Source organism: Notothenia rossii (assembly GCF_949606895.1).
Source record: "Notothenia rossii genome assembly, chromosome: 2".
Lineage (NCBI taxonomy): Eukaryota > Metazoa > Chordata > Actinopteri > Perciformes > Nototheniidae > Notothenia > Notothenia rossii.
The window spans coordinates 11,723,483-11,740,793 of record NC_136904.1 but is presented as its reverse complement, the minus strand read 5'-3'; the positions used below and the strand labels follow the sequence as shown (position 1 = coordinate 11,740,793).

Below are 17,311 nucleotides of genomic sequence, written 5' to 3'. Positions count from 1 at the left end.
CAGACAAGAGTGCAGCTCATGAAAGACGACGGTGTGATTTATGCGAGCAGCGAGGGGAGTGGTAATTGGGAGTAAAGCTCCACAATGCTTTTAGTTAATGACAAGTCGACTAGTGAAAGATGTGCCGCTCTTTATTATGGATGCTGGTTAACAGTGCCGTGCCGTGAGCACTCATCAGGTAATGAATGAAGAGGCGTGCTCAGAAAGGATGGGGGCCACGGAGCCCAAGACAAGATAATATGCAATTTCCTACTCAGGCAACGTTCCTGGCCAGTATATTAAAGGAAGCTGCCAAAAATGGTTTCATAATTCTGGCTAGTAGACGTGTTGTACGTGTTGTTTAAAATAACTGCAATAATTCTGCTCACTGCTGTTCTGTAAAACTGAGTTCTACTGGAAAAACAAATGTAATTTATAATGTCCCACAGAATGCCACTAGAAAGCAGCACTGCCTGTGTGACTCATACCTCATTCACACCAACGCAACTCCGGTTCAAGCTCCGTGCTAGAGCTTTTCAGGTTCAGAACCGGTTCTTCGGTTTAGCTCCGGCTCTTTTCAAACTGCCCAGAGTCCGACTGGTGCTGCGTCATTGCGTCATCGTTTGCGTCATGACGTAACCGTTTGCGTGCCTGCTTCATAAAGCCAAAGCCGTAAAGTTGTCGTCAAATCACAGGACAATAACAACAATGGCCGATTGTGTTGAAGCGCTACTCGTTTTGGTTTTGCTCTGTCGAAACGAAATGGAAGAAATGGGACGACTTTTTACTACCAACTTTACAATCGTTACATGCTACATTCAAAATGGCTTTTCAGTCGTATTCATTAACTTCAACGACGATTCCGATTCCCCCTGCCCCCGCCTCGACGTAAGCGTGACGTATGCGGTGCTTTTGCTCTAGCCGGGTGCTTGAAACGAACCGCATTCCGGAGAGTGAAGAGGCTGCTCCGCTGCGGTGTGAACAGGAAAACCCGGTGCTTTTCAAGCTCCAGCTCCGAACCGTTGGTGTGAATGAGGTATAAGAGCCTTTAAATCAACCGGGTAAATGTGAGAAAACACATCTGATCTCACCGCACTCCTCATCACCAGCCATCAACAGAGGAGATAGATGAGTGAAATCACTGGAGGAGAGATCAAATCAATATTGAGATCGTCTTTCACCACGAGACAACTGCTGCCATGATGAGTTTTGTTATAAGGATAAGAACTACAGACAAAAGTGTTTCTTATATGACAAGGATTATGGATGAGTATCTTCCCATTACGCAAACGGCAATCTATTGCAAGACAGTAAGAAGTGCGTTGTGTCCTTTAATGTATGAAGTGACATAAAGACAAGGTAGGAGATGCTGTTTGATAAAAAGGAATTAGGTATTTATGCTCTGGGTTGAAGGGGTCTTGGTGTTATTCAAACAGATTCATTAATCATGATGTGAATGTCAGAAAGAACATATACACCCAGAAGCATATCTGAGAGATTACATTTGTGCTGATGTTACTAAAGCTCAGAGGACAATTAGAACAAACAACTAATAATCTCTTATTTTGTGTCATCAAGAAAAGGATGGGTGTCTCAAAAGCACACTAAACTTTATGTCACCATTTAAATGCTTAGGATTTGTTAAGAATAGGGGATTAACCATATAAACTGTAGTTGTATAGGTTTTCTTCAGACAAGCAGAGTATTGCATCATATGGCAACACTGAAGAATTGCAATCACTCTGTATATCTCAGTAAACCTTCATTTAGCAAATTGAGTCTGTGCATGCAAGGTATTGCTCCAATCCAAATGTTGTTCTTTGGTTGCTCTGTCAGTTGGCATGTTATTATTACAATGTTTAGTTAAAAGTTAAGATTTTTAAGAATTCCTTAACATATTTTTCATCTAAGATCTGTATTCAAAGTGATTCCACTCAGCTGTATGATGACACAGATTGGATGAGCTTCTACGTAAATGCATTCTGAATACATTCCTCCAAAAGTGTAATAACACTAACAAAACCACAATCAATAGTTCCACTGTGTCACGACAAGAGTCAGGCCCATCCAAGGTTAAATACATCACATCAAACAATGGACCTGATGTTGAAAGAGATGTCCTAGTTCCACCACGACCGTATCAAACCTGCTCAAGCTTGCAAAACCTACTGAGAGGGGACGGAGGAAGAGGAGGGGTGCTCGGAGCATGCCTTTGGCAAACCTCCGTCAGATATTGTTTGTGTTTAGTGCTGGGCCACATGAAGAATTGATGAAGCTCTTTGGGATGGCGCTATCATCAGGACAGGGAAGAATCAGAGCATGGCAAAAACGGCGCCTCTGCTTTCTCCGCGCAAAGCTCGCACCACTTACGAGCCATCCATTAGCTACAGCCACGAGGCCCAACTGCTGCACGCATCTGCGGTCACTGCGTGGGTCATTGTGTGTGTGTGTGTGTGTGTGTGTGTGTGTGTGTGTGTGTGTGTGTGTGTGTGTGTGTGTGTGTGTGTGTGTGTGTGTGTGTGTGTGTGCGTGTGTGTGAGAGAATGATAGGAGGGAAGAAAGAGAAATTTGGCAAACCGAATAAGAAAATAAATAGGACAGACAAGAAGAAACATGGAGAAGGAGATGAGAGGAAGACCAAACTGAAGTATCATGTGTTGTCTTTCGTGTCCGTGAAGACTTATTCAGTCAAGCAGGAAGGTGATTGGTTGGAAACATTTTGCTGCATATTAGAGTAGGCAGACGTATAGACTGTCACGCAGAAGGGCCATTAGTACTGGTGGCTTGTTTGAAGCCTTAGGCACTTCCCAAATGCTCAACGGCAGAAGCATATGTGTGTGTGTGTGTGTGTGTGTGTGTGTGTGTGTGTGTGTGTGTGTGTGTGTGTGTGTGTGTGTGTGTCAATGCAATGGAAGACAACAATAGCAGAAGAACAAGAAGAAAGAAATATTTACGACAAAAGGTATAGAAGTTATAAGAAGATCATGAAAATAAACGCACAAATGCCACAGAGAAACCCTGCACACACAGACACACACACACAGCTGATTTTCTTACACAGCCTTGGCTGTCTGTAGGCTAACCACAATCCTGCTCCCTGCAGTGCTGACCGCAAAGCAGTCAACAGAGGCACACCGGGCCTTATCCTGCATGACACGCTGGTCGATAATCATGCACACCACCGCATAGCACAACACCGCTGTAACTGCAATACCTGGGCCCGCCTGCATCAACAAACACGCCTGGACTGAGCCACGGTCACACTCACAGTAACGCATTGTGTGGAAACGGAGATTATTTCAAACTTATTGAATATCTGATGGTTTCTGTTCTGAGGCGTGTACAACACCCTGTATACAAAGAAAGGTCAGAACAAACACAGTGTCTCAATTATACCGACCTGACATTAAACAGTTTGAATTCAAGTGAATGTCAAGTTGTGTTTACAATATTAAATCTATTTAAGTAATAATACATGACAATATTTGTTCCCCTCATCCTCATTTTTCTTTGTTTGTTTTTTATATACATGTTGAGACAGAAGATGTTGGTAGTCAGGATGAAGATACAAATGTTGGTGGATTGTCCGAAATTACTACTTTGCCTTGATTGGTTTGTCACAAAATGGCCCTTAAAGATACAATAAGCTTTACAATCCAACAAACATAGTAATTATTTTAAATGTAATGTTAAATATGTGTATATTAAGTTATATATGGATAGTCATAATCAACATATTATTCTTTGGTTGATTGTGACTCTCCCTATACATCAACACAAAAAACATTAGTAAGTATGCTATCACTGCAGTCATACACAGAGCATTCATTATTCATAACCTGTGCAGTCATATATTTAGAGGGTTTAACAAGCCGGATAAAAGAAAGCAGGAAGCCAGTGACGGAGGTAAAGAATAATACTCTAATACTGTAAAATGTAGCCTGTGCTGTGCTAAGTTTTACCATGGCAATAAAATGTCTGATGGATCACCAACAACCAACCTTGCACAGCAGACAGCACACAGCATCAAAGACAAACTGTCACATAAAGCAGCTGATGCAGCGTTTATAGAAGTCCTACATGTGTATGCACCAATTACTGATGCACCATCGGCCCCTTCCCAGCACGCACTTGGTGAACTGAAGCTCTATTTAGTTTTCTTCGTGCAAGAAATAATCAAGTCAAATTATGGAAATATAGGCAGACAATGCTCAGCTCTGCTAAAGGTTGATCTTCATGTTTTACCAGCTGTATATACAGTAGAGGACTGAATAAAGGCATTTAGTACGAAGTCAGTCCTTATGAGGTTTACAAAAAATAATGCTTCATAGAGGATAGAAAATAATATTTAATGTCTAGGTTTATAGAAGCATGTTTGAAAGTTGATATCAAAGAAGAATAAGAACATCTACTGTGTGCGATTTCCTGGTTCAAAGACAACTTCCTCAAGGATTTTAATTATTCTTGCAAGATGCTTTTAAAAGCATTGGAGATAATCATTTTAATGGGAAGCTTCCAGATGATAATGAAACAGAGATACAGAGCTTTGCTGTGATCTGGCTAACATGATCAGTGAGATACATTTAGAAAGATGGACTGTCTCATTTGTGGGGGGGTTCATAGATATTTGACAACTATGTCTGTGACCAGTTAGACTTGGTTATCTCGCTGCCCAGTGTGCAGCGGACGAGCAGCGGACGAGCAGCCAGATAGCATTTCCTCAGAAGGCCTCCCCATTCTCTGTGAGACTGAACAGAAAACAAAAGGAATGTGGATGGGGAGACTTTAAGGCCCATAGTCAAGCGTCAAATATACAAACTCCACAGCACCACCTGCTGCTACATATGTGCATTTTCTTTAGGGTTCAAGTTCATCAGTGCACCTCTCACAGTATGCAGTACAGCAGAGGGTGACTCCAAAAAGTGAGAGTAAAGTTAGAGATTAATAGAGTTATCTCGGTTGGGGTCAGGTTAAAAAGTTCTACACACCAATATAGTTTTAAATGTAATAATTTAATCCAAGAACACTATAACATTCTTTCTGAACAAGCAAATCTCAGTCTTTTGCTGTTTTTCGAACAAGTTGGAGTTGCCACTTCCCTGGTTTGGCAAAAATGTAATTCATCTTAAAAAAATAAACAATGTCTGCTTCATTCATTAAACCTTCTTCCGGTTCAACAGGAATTGGTGAAAGATTCATATTTCATCTAAAATCATCTTGTAGGGCAAGTTCAAACTTGTGCATGCATGAATGAGATAGCGGCTGACACCACACATCTGACTCAAAGAAAACAAACCTGATACCTTTTATCAGTTTGTCAAATCACAGGCCACTTTCCACTTTATAGCCACACAAAGGTTAGTATGTGTGTGCGCGCACACACACACACACACACACACACACACACACACACACACACACACACACACACACACACACACACACACACACACACACACACACACACACACACACACACACACACACACACACACACACACACACACACACACACACACACACACACACACACACACACACACACACACACACACACACACACACACACACACACACACAAAATCCATTATCTTCCACCAAGCAAACATAAACTAAACCTGCACACACACCTTTATGCATGCCAACACGCAAAGTCCCACTCTTTAAAAAATCCATTTGTACTCTTTGAAGAGTAACTACAAAGCAAAGAAGAACACTGGTCCAGGTGGAGTGACCGCGTGTTGGCCTGCATCTGGGCCGACTGTAACTCCCTCTGTGGCGCGGATCAGAGGAGTGAAGCCAAGCAGAATCTCAGTCCTCTGTCAGAGGGGTGAAAACACTTAGCAAATTAGCAGTATTCGATTTCTGGCTTTACAACACACAATGCAAGAAGTTCGTACTGCAGAAGCACCAATACAGGTATGTGTGTGCACCAGAACACACACAAACAAGCAGCATGGGGGGTAGAGGGCCAGGTCATGGGAGACTAGCAGGAATAGAAACATGTAGAGGCTTGAGTGAGAGGGAAATGGGGGTGAGAAAGAAGAGGTGAGAGGAGGTGTAAGGAAGCAAGGAAACAGGGGAGGACGCGGGGGCAGGTGAGGAGGACAGGGTGTTTCCCTGTGGAGGATATGGCCGCTGGGCGAATTAGTGCAACACCAAAAGTCTGTTGAAGGGCCCGTGCGGGGGAAGCAGAGGAGTCCAGGACGAAGGGGGAATTGCCTGTGACACGAATCCCTTTTACAGGGGTCACCACCAGTACACATCAACTCAACTGTACACACTGCAGACTCACATCCCTGCAAGCTTTCAGATACAATCCTTATCCCACATATTTCCATCTAGGAACATACAAACTTAATTTAAGTGAAGCTACATGCAGGCAAATATTGACATTTCTAAATGATCAAGTGAACAGAAAAATGGCCACGATCTAATTATGTGACATCAGTGCCGATTAAATATTCATACAAAAGGGAAATCTACACAAACATGCAAACTAGACATCTGTGTGTGTGTGTGTGTGTGTGTGTGTGTGTGTGTGTGTGTGTGTGTGTGTGTGTGTGTGTGTGTGTGTGTGTGTGTGTGTGTGTGTGTGTGTGTGTGTGTGTGTGTGTGTGTGTGTGTGTGTGTGTGTGTGTGTGTGTGTGTGTGTGTGTGCGTCCATACGGCCTTCATCCCAGTGTCCAGAGAATCACATGAGGGAATAACGGACACATGAGGATCACATTGATTGCCACTGGAGTTCTTAGCAGTAATGCTGAGGATTAAGGCAGCTAATAAATGTTTCATTCAAAGCCAGATGGAGATCAAACGTGAGAAAGACCGCCGCCTTGCTCTTCAGGGTTAGCGTGATTCTGCTCTTTCCTCTCCTCCACCTCTTTCTTCTCCGCCTCCCTCAGCTGTTGGTTTTCAGCTGTATTATGACAGCCACTACTGATCGTCTCACTAGCAACTACAGGCCCTGCCCTTGTGCCTACACATCATTAGCTCGCCATCTGTCAGCTTCCTAACAGGTTCCCACTAATGTGGCCAAGGACTTCACTTGCATTCCTATCTAACAGGGAGCAGCAGTCAGCTCAGGACTAAACTAACTCCGTCTTCAGTTCAGAGCCTCCTCTCTTTTTACTTTTACTCTTCTTCACATGCCTCCTGATTCTGCATTATCTTCCTTACTTCCTCCCTCTCCTCTTGCATCCTCTTTGCTTAAATCCTATCCCTGTATCTCTCTTCTCCTCTTCCATGTTTAACCTTTCCACTCCACTCCTCTCGCCCCCCTCTCTGTTATTCTCCTCAGACTTGTTCCCTAAAGTATCTGGTGAGATTCAGGGCTAGCGCCAATCATCAACAGGGGATTAGCAAGTAAGGAGGTTGGAGAAGGTGTGAAACCCAGTTAAGACACACACTATGCAAGCAAAAGGTCTCTCTCAAACACACACACAACGCACACACACACACATCTTGAACGCACTTCCACATGTGGACAAACCAAAGAAACTAGGCACAGGTTACTTCTAGACTCACACGTCCACCCAATACTTATAGGAATATAAGAACACAAAATAAATACTGTATGTGCTGCCGCTAAAGTGATCTGCAGGCTTACAGTAAGATGAAAAATTAAATTAAATTAAATTAAATACATAGAGATGTAGTTGCTAATGGCAGCGGCAGTGACACTGGTCCTGCCAAATGGGCTTTGTGGCTGTGTGTGTAACTCTATCTGAGGAGGGGGAATACAGCAGTGGTTGGGTAATGGAAAGGTCATTTAGCCAATCCCCCAGGTTGGGGGGCTGGTCTGACACGGCTCGTTTGTCACAGTTCAATAACTGCCACTCCGGGGAGTGTGATGGGGAGAGATAGGACGAGTGAGAGAGGGCTAGGAAACTTAAGTGTAAGTGTGTGTATGTGTGTGTGCTGAAACCCTGGTGTGTGATGGTGTGCTCAGACCCTGGCAGCACAGCTGATTCCCAGAGCTTGTCCCTCCATTAGAGGCCTGAAACGGGGTCACAGCGAAGGCCAAGCACCACGGACTCAGTCAGCTCCACTTGAAAACTTGCAAGCCTCGTCCTGGGAGGATTATTTTCGCTCTAACTGGCAAATGGTTGGTTTTCCATGTAGGAAAACTGAATTGGTGCAACCGCTTGAACAAAAGAAACAGTGCAGAAGGACAGCTCTGACTGTTGATCACGAAGCAGAAATATACAGTGTGTAGCCTAAATGAAATTATGTGCATGTTAAATGGGAGAGAGCAGACTACACTAAGGTTTATATAATAGTAAAAAAAATGTATGTAACCATTAAGGAGAGCTTAAAACAATCAACAGATGCGGCAGTTATTAAAAAGGCATTCAATCGGTGTCGACCAATTTAGAATTCTTTCATATTTTTCCTATGAAAACTATGTTTGTCCAAATGTGGTGTTTATGATATATTGAACATTAATAACGTATTTAGGTTGAGAAAATAAACAAGCATTTTAACGCTTTTAAAAACATTACATTATTTGAAACATTAAAAAAGGGTTAGGGGGTAGGTAAGTTTCTTAGAAAAAACTAAACTCTGATTTAGTTACTGAATATATATTTGTATAATGTGTTCCTTTGTTCATAAACCAAACGTATATCTTGCCAGGGCAAATCATGTTGAATTGAATCTGAGAATGCTTTATGATTTTATAAAGCAGACAAAAACAAATAGAAAGGCCACGCTCCATTATTCTCAGTTGGCTGTATTGATTTGCTCTGTCCCTTTAACATGCCGTTAGGTGTGTGACAGAATGATCCCCCGGCTTTGTGAGAGAGCCAAAGATTTTCACACATCTCATTGAGCGGCTGGTGAGAGACACCACTGTCTGTCCTTCTCCTCACTTTGAAAATCAATAATAAGCTTCTATGTGCTCATTCACATGTCTCCATGTTTTCCCGGAGAGATGCCCGAGGCACAGATTTGTAATCATCTGAACTGGATTGAAAGATTTCGGATTTTATGTCAAACCTCCCGTGGAGATTTAAGAGGTGCTGGCTCTGTGTGATGAGAGGGTCTGATCCCATGGAACACTTAACTACTGGGTTTGTGTGATATAGTTTTAGAAAGGTCTGTGTCTCTCCCTAGTGGTCACAACAGGGACATACAACAGTGGCTTGAAATGTTTGACATGACATTGTAAAAAATAGAGGATTTATTACTCAGATTAATTAACTATGGGCAATTATAGTTCATAATTATAGACCTTAAAGGTCACCTATTATGCAAAATCCACTTTTTCATGTATTTTATACATCAACATGTGTCCCCTCTGTGTAAAGAGATTCTGAAAGTTTCAGGAAAAAAGATTCACTCACCTTTTGTCCTGATCCATTTAAAGGTGACCTATCTTGCAAAATGCACTTTTGTACGTCTTTTATACATGAATATGTGTCCCTGGTGTTCCAGGGAACTCACCAAGTGTCAGAAAACACAACCCTCTATATTTTCCTCCATACCCAAATCTCTTAAAAAGGGGCTGCAACGGATCTGATACAGACTGATCCAGATTTGAACACTTCTGTGACGTCACAGAAGTGGCGCTACGGCTATTGGACCAACTCCACCAATCAGGAGGAGACAGCCACGGACATTGCCGTTCGAAAGCGCTAGAGACGCTGTAGTACATATGCCAGGCCTGTAGATGGTGCTGTTCTCACAGAACCAGCCCATGCAAAGACAGTGTTCAATTGAGCGAAATGAGGAACCCCCCCCCCCAGTATAATAGTGGACCTTTAAGGATTCTTGCTGTTCTGAGTTTCTATCTTGATGGTTGAAAGTGCTTATTGTTAGTCACTTTGGATAAAAGTGTCAGCTAAATGTAATGTTATAACATTTAGGGTGACAATAGCTCAGTTTGTAGAGACTTGGCTTGGGAATCAGGTGTTTGAGTCCCCAAATGGGGAAGTAAGGCAGACGGCCTGGTAACATGGTACCTCTCGGTAAGAGACAAGATGCCCTTGAGCTTACCACCAGACCCCCATAGTGCTGTATAGTAGCTGCCCACTACTCCTAATACTAGCATGGGTTAAATACATTCTAAATATCACTTAAATATTCAGATTGTATATACATGTTCATATACTACATGCTTTATACATTCAACTCTAAAATATGCATATTATGTTAATGTGTATTGACCAAATTGTATACTAATTTGAATAATACAAAATGAAACATCATATTAATACAACACGAACAATTTAGGTGTCAGTGCTAATCTCTCTCTTTCAGCCTTCAGCCATCAGCCCAGTATTACTCACAGTGACTGACACCATGCTGGATGAGTGTTAGTGTGTCAATGGCCAAACTACTAATAGAATGCTGCCAACACATTTCAACCACTGACATACTTAGGCAGATGATTTATGCTGCCTATGTTTAACAGACCCTAACATAAACTTGAAAGCAGACATTGAGTCTTCAGCAACTGATAGTGAAAGAGAAGCTGCCTCTCACAGGCTGAGACGACTGTGGTCAGTGACATCATGGGGCAGAATCTCTTCCTCATTCAAAATGACTCACTGACTCTCAGGACACTCAAAGTCTTAAACACGGCTTGACTATCCCTCAATCTTCAACAGCATTATTTTAATTGTGAGAGATCAACTTCAGAGAGAAATTGTCTAGAAGAAGTTCACACTGAGGAAATCTACTGTGTTCAGCTCAAGGACGATGCCCCCTTTGCTGTATAAAGATGCGTTCTGGGTAAGTCTATTTGTGTGCTCTTGTGGTTAACTGAACTTGTCCTTGTATAAGTGAAACATCATTTTAATCTTTAGTCATGCAATATTCTATCTCAAGGTTATCTTGGTTGAAATTCACATAGCAAGTATACTAAAATTGAATTATACGGTACGCACGTACCTCCAAAACATAACATGTTTACGGTACATTGCCATGCAGACTCCTTCTATATTCATGTACATAAACTATATTTTAACTTGTACCATTAGTCCTTAATTAGCCAAATATTTAGAGTTGATACATAAAATGTCTTTGTTGAGTTCTGCTCAAAGGGTCTGTTTCATAAAGTAGGCATGTTGCCATGTCACATAAAACTATTTTTGCCCTGTGCTAGTTCTGCATTTTTACCACATAGTGAGTCCAGGATTGACTTAAGGATGTGTTGCAACAGTTGTTGAGCAATGCTGTTAACTGCAGAATTTCCCTAACAATGTCTTCTCCATACAGGGGTCTGATTTCACTTGTCATGCCGGGTATGACACTGTGATCCAAAGGTTACGAGATGGAAGAGAAATGTGCAAAGACATGGAGGAGCTCTTAAAGATGAGGTAGCATTCAGTCTGTATTTCAGCAGCTGAAACCAAAAGGCCTTAACCATGACCACTTGCCTGTGAAGAGTTGAGACCACTGCTGTCTTTTTATTACGACAAGATAACCAAGATCCCACTGCTAAGTTGTACTACAACAGATTAACATTTGTTGGTTTGTTAGACAACTTTGTATATTCGTGGTGCAGAAAGAATGTACAGGCCTTTGTATGTGGAACAAAAATATTTAGCACGATATATTAAAGGTGGGGTATTACATTTTTTTATGGATTTTTTGTGAAAGCACTTCAGATATTCATCGCTATCGGGATGTTAAGAGCATTCCATGGAATATAACAAAAAGTGTATCTCGAGCCGGTTTCTCAAACATACCTACCCCACCTTTAAGTGATAATATTAGTTTTATACAGATAAAAAACCTCAAATCAAAACCAAAACTAACGAAGGATCAGATAACACAAACAACTTTTCCTTGTTGTTAAATGATGATATTCAGCCTCCAAAGGTTGTTGATAGTGTACAGTTACTGCTTCTCTTAATTTGGGACAGAACAATTAGAAACAGTTCAGTTTTACAACTAATGTTAATAACATAAGTAATGATGTGACTGACTGTTGATACTCCACAGGGCACTAGCAGAGGAGAAGTATGGGAAGGACCTGGTGACTATTGCTCGCAAAGCAGGAGGCAACACAGAGATCAGGTAATGGGCTGAATTCAGATTTGGGTGGCTATGACAACAATAGTTGATGTACTGTGCACACAGATTGTACAATTGAAATGTTGCAAAAGGGTCACAAACAGTTGTTTTGTAAGAGATTGAGATTGTTTTTTGTAACAGCAAGAAAATGCTGCTTGAAACTGACCTGCAACAGACGCTACAAAAAAGTCAACTCAAGTCATCTTTGACTCATACTCTTTTAGAGGAAACACACTTTTTGTGTCAAACAAAGAAACAGGGTGTGTTTGTGTTTGTGTGTGTGTGTGTGTGTGTATGTATGTGTATGTGTATGTGTATGTGTATGTGTATGTGTGTGTGTGTGTGTCCTACTGCAGCAACCCCCCTCAGTGTACAGTTGGTCAGTATCAGTCGGCAGTTTCCTGCTCTCTATCATGTCAGGCGCCTGTTTTAGAACGGATTAATCTATGAGGTGACAATTAAACAAACTATAAACTACTATATAACTTAAATTATATCTAATCATGAATTTACTTTTTTCCAGCACCTTGAAAGCATCCTTTGAAATATTAAAAACACGTAAGTTTGTCCAGTCTTCGACAAAGCAAGTCACAAAGTTCAAAATACTGCTGCCATTGTTACTCTTTGTGTATAAATACATTTTGCTGTTTTTGGCTGCAGAAATCGAGAACATCGGTACCTTTCACATCCAACTATCTGATTTATTAAAAGAGGAGGTGAAAAAGATTGAGACATTCAGAGAACGGCAGAAAGAGCAGAGGAAGAAGGTACAGGGAACTTTCTGTTGCTTAACAACTGACTTACAGTATTGTACACAAATGAAGAAGTGAGCTTTCATTGGCCAGATAAACGTAATGTGAGGTTTGATAGCCTACTCTGCCCGTCTGCAGATTGTATTCTATGGTCAGTTAAACCCCTTTCAAAAAGGTCATGCATATTTGCAAAGCTAAGTAATGGCCAAACAACGCATTGAGCAGTAAATGCAAATACGGATAACACCTACAGGAAGCAACCAGTATTAAAATCATGTTAGAAATAATATTATTTTGTTTTATATTTCTATTGCATGTTAAGAACGGTGGATATTAAAACTTGAAATTGTTTGATTTTGACACTTCTGTTTCCCCTGGTAGTTTCAAAGCATCATGGAGAAGGTTCAAAAGAAAAAGGTTGCTGTGTACAAGAGGACCATGGAGGTAAGAAAACAGCCTAAAAGGGCCTAACACACGTAGCTATTACTAGCAGCATTAACAGCAAACAGCACTTCCTGTCCTCTGGACAACTCTGTGGTTTGTGTTTCTGTCGCTCTCAGTCTAAGAAGACCTACGAAGTGAGATGCAGAGAGGCAGACGAGGCAGAACACGGGGCTGAGAAGATAACCGTTGCATCCAAACACTCAGAAAAGGTGCCTAAATTAAATATCGCACTAAAAAGTCATGTTTCCTGTTGGTAACAAGTCAACATTAGCTGTGAGACTGTTATGCAATGTGATAAAGTAACATCTAGCAAAGAGGAACTAAAATACATGTGCTACTGTGAAAACCGCCATCTCCTTTAAAGTACATTCAACCTAGCACCAACGTTCCTGATCATCTTTCTGTTTATTAAGGAAGTGTGGTGAGTGACCATTCCAAAAAGTCCAACATGTCTTGGCTTTTAACCGTTATGATGAAGATGATGTTTCAATGTGAGGAAGTCTCGCATTTTGGGATGATATAGTCACAATGGTCATGCATGCTGCTTATTTTCCAACAAATGTTTTGCAGGGACGTCAGAGAGCCAAACAATGCAGACAGGCGGCCAAGGAAGCAGGTACAGCATGACTCAGAAACAAGTCACATCTCTAGAATATCTATTTACAACTGCACACATTTGATTTCTTGTTTCTGTTCTGCCACTGATTTTATATTTTTTCCCGTGTTAACTAATCTCTCACAGAGAAACTTTACTCAACCAATATTGTTCAGCTAGAAATTGTTCGCCAGGACTGGGAGGAAACACACAAAAGCACATGTGAGGTATGGACTATTTTCTTACATTGCATTTCACTTGTTAGACGCTTTGATCCAATTTAACTTTGGATACAAATAACATGACATGCATGCATTGCTGTCTTGCATAGTCATAACACAAAACAAGAGTTACGAACCACACACTAGACATCTGACAGACCAGGAAACACACTTTCTGGCATAGGGCTAAATATAGAACAAACCCACAACCACGCAGTAACACACTTCATCATACTGACTTAAGTACTGCTGGCTTTTGCATTGCAAACAGGTGGCACATATCGATTCCTAATACATTTAGATGATTCCTAATACTTTTAGATGATACTGCAAGTGTGCAGTAATGCAGTATAAAAACATTTAAGGTGAGGGAAACGAAGAGTAAGAAAATAATCTGACTAAGTTACTGATATGATGAACCTGGATGTGGTAAAGTGGATATACAGTATGTGGTGTGTATATGTCTCTCAGGTGTTCCAGCAGTTGGAAGGAGATCGCATCAGCATGCTCAGGTGTGCTCTCTGGGACCACTGCAATCACTTCTCCATGCAGTGTGTCAAAGATGATGAGGTAAGCTCTTTATTTTCTTAATTTATTACGTTTCAAATGACCACAGACATGACTTAACCTTTAAGGATCAGCTTAGAGTGAGAGTCTCACTTCAATGCTTGTTTTAGTACAGGCATGTGTGCAAATTATATATGTGTGGCAAGTTATCCATTTAGTTCTTAGTGCACATTATAATAGCTTGCCCACCAAACCTGAATCTTAACTATGAAGTGGTATTGCTACAGGCTAAAATCAACTGGTGAACATGGTGAAAAGATTATACCAGCTAAATGTTAACATGTTAGCCTATAGATGAGTACAGGCCCAATATAAGCAGTAAATCAGTAAACTCTCTCTTTGAAGCAAGGTCAGAGTGCGGGTTTCTGGCTAAATGTTCACCTACTTCCAAGGTGCATGAAGAAGTGAAACAGTTCAAACCTTTCTTTGACACCCTAATGAAAGCCACAAGCTGAAACACATTGGCCTCACAATGACGATGTTTCTGTATATATTACTACAAGCCTTGCAGAAGGGGTTTGACTTCTTAAAAAATAGAGAACAGCACAAAATGCCATCCATCCGCTCGATGAATGATTTAGCAAAAGCATCTTTTGTACAAGCCAAGTTTCTTCCTCTTTTATTTTTATTGTCGTTTTTAAAATCAGTTTTACGAGGAGGTGAGGAAGCTACTGGAGTTGTGTGACATCACCACGGACAACAACTACTTCATAGGGATGAAAAGCACTGGAACGCGGCCTCCAGGTAAGAGGCCACAACACTTTTAGATGGTTCTTCCCTTTCGGAGGAACCGACAAACTCAGGGAGAGAAGTGAAGAAGAAGAAGAAGAAAGTCATTACAAATTAACTTGACCAGATTCTAACATTAGCAACTTCTCTTTTCCTTGAACAGAGCCCATATTGTTTGAAAGCTACTACCAGACACAGAAGTCAGGAGACAGCAATGGCCAAGCTCACTTCGCAGGAGGAGGAGAAGAAGACATGACGATGAGGTCTGACAATATCCCCATTTGAGCTAGCATTGTTACTGGTGGTATAAAGCAAGAATACTTCCAGGTTGTGGCAGAAAGAACATGCTGTCTCAACCTTAACCCTTTCTATAAAACCATGTGTGTCTTTACCCTTAATCTCTCCCCTCACCTCAATCCCTCAGGTGCTCTGATCCTCTGCTCGGGAGTTCTGTGAACATCAGGTTCGACAATCTTGAAAACCCACATTCAGCACCGGCACCTTTCGGTGGGGGTAAGTACTGAATTCACTTGTTATATCCATCTTGCACCATGAGTAAAGAAGATTTTAGCCAACTTGTGCTCCTTTAGTGGATATTTTCTATTGGAATATAAATACAAATGAAATAAAATGTAAAAAAGTATGAAAGGCATGAAAACATTTCACTTTCCTTCGTCGTAATGAACCTATTGCATGTGCTTTCAAAGCGATATACATTCTATGGATGCAGAGAATGCAATGTATTGTTTATGTCAAGTTTTAATACCTAAATAAGTAATGCATTTCATTTGCTATTGCTTTCTTTCCCTCAGCTTCAGCTGTGGAATCAGACGGAGGATATGCAGAGCTGCCAGGCCTCCTGGGTGCAGCATCGTTGCCAACAGTCTCAGCTGATGACGACGCATGCTACATTGTGGATCATGAATATGTAGCAAAGGTGATTACTATAAACACAATATATGTTATTTACAATGCTTAGCCGTAGCTTGACATGAAACCAAAACTGTCCTTAGCAGAGTAACATTACTTTGATTGGACAATGTGCAATATGTAGGTATTAAGGTATGAGAATTCACAGCTCTATGCTTGATGCTGTCATCCTTTTTAACTATTTTTCATCTTTGTTTATATTCATCGATCAGGAAGAGGATGAATTGTCTGTTAGTAGAGGGGAACTGATCCGAGTGTTGGATCAAGGCGAAGATGGCTGGTGGACAGCAGAGAAGAACGGGAAGACTGGACTGGTGCCAGGAAACTATCTGGGCAAACGCTGAACCCAAACAAATAAACAAACACAAAGAAGAGCATGCAGCCAAACACACACAGGCCAATTACAACCAAACACACAGTGTCGCAGCAAAACTCTTTTGCAACGTCAACAAAAAGTGAAAATAGACACAACAAGAGACACACGCACCGAAATACTGTTCTTGTCACTTGCTGATCATTAACTTAACACCTATGCTGTAGCATCATGTTGTAGGTAGTAGGGCTACTTAAGTTATGTGTCTTCACAATCCCTTGCTCAGCTCTGAAGATGATGACTGATGAGTGTAACTATTATTTATTTAAGATTAGGCATAAGAGTATTACAACATTGTAACCATGATACCTCACGTGCTGTTGATCCAGGTCTGTATGCTCTCTAATACTGTGCACAGTGCGTGTCATAAAATCAGGTGTTGAAATCTTGTATGAAACCTTTCTAGCTTCGAAAGACATTGCTCTGTGTCATATTTTCAACGTGAGTCTGAAGCACTAACAACAACTAGTTGCCAATAGGAAAAAAACAATTGTTGTGCAAATGCGAATATTCTTGGAACAACAATCTGAGCTGTGATAATTTTCAAATGATGTAAACAAAGATCAATTAATTTCATATTTCTATTTGATGCATGTGAGTTACAAATAAATGACGTCAAGTGCATATTGTGGTCTATGGCGTTATAGAAGAAAAAAGTGGTGGGCCAACAACAACAATTTGGACGGGTGCAAAACATGAA

At 41.1% G+C, this 17,311-nt stretch overlaps 1 protein-coding gene across 4 annotated transcripts; it reads left to right on the top strand.

Moving 5' to 3' along the window:
• The first annotated feature begins 10,489 nt into the window (after positions 1–10,489).
• Positions 10,490–17,235, top strand: LOC307028371 (proline-serine-threonine phosphatase-interacting protein 1-like). 4 transcript variants are annotated; one of them, XM_079663326.1, is made up of 15 exons: positions 10,494–10,713; positions 11,200–11,300; positions 11,929–12,003; positions 12,524–12,558; positions 12,661–12,767; positions 13,134–13,196; positions 13,313–13,405; positions 13,767–13,812; positions 13,939–14,018; positions 14,484–14,582; positions 15,227–15,323; positions 15,472–15,571; positions 15,733–15,821; positions 16,121–16,245; positions 16,451–17,235. In XM_079663326.1, exons 1-15 carry the CDS (start codon positions 10,681–10,683, stop codon positions 16,580–16,582), a joined length of 1,275 nt encoding a protein of 424 aa, XP_079519452.1. In that variant the 5' UTR covers positions 10,494–10,680; the 3' UTR covers positions 16,583–17,235. The 4 variants fall into 4 exon arrangements, with proteins under 4 accessions (XP_079519451.1, XP_079519453.1, XP_079519452.1 ...); XM_079663325.1 differs by having other exon boundaries at positions 10,490–10,713; positions 12,524–12,767; XM_079663327.1 differs by lacking the exon at positions 11,200–11,300 and having other exon boundaries at positions 10,493–10,713.
• Positions 17,236–17,311: the final 76 nt, after the last annotated feature.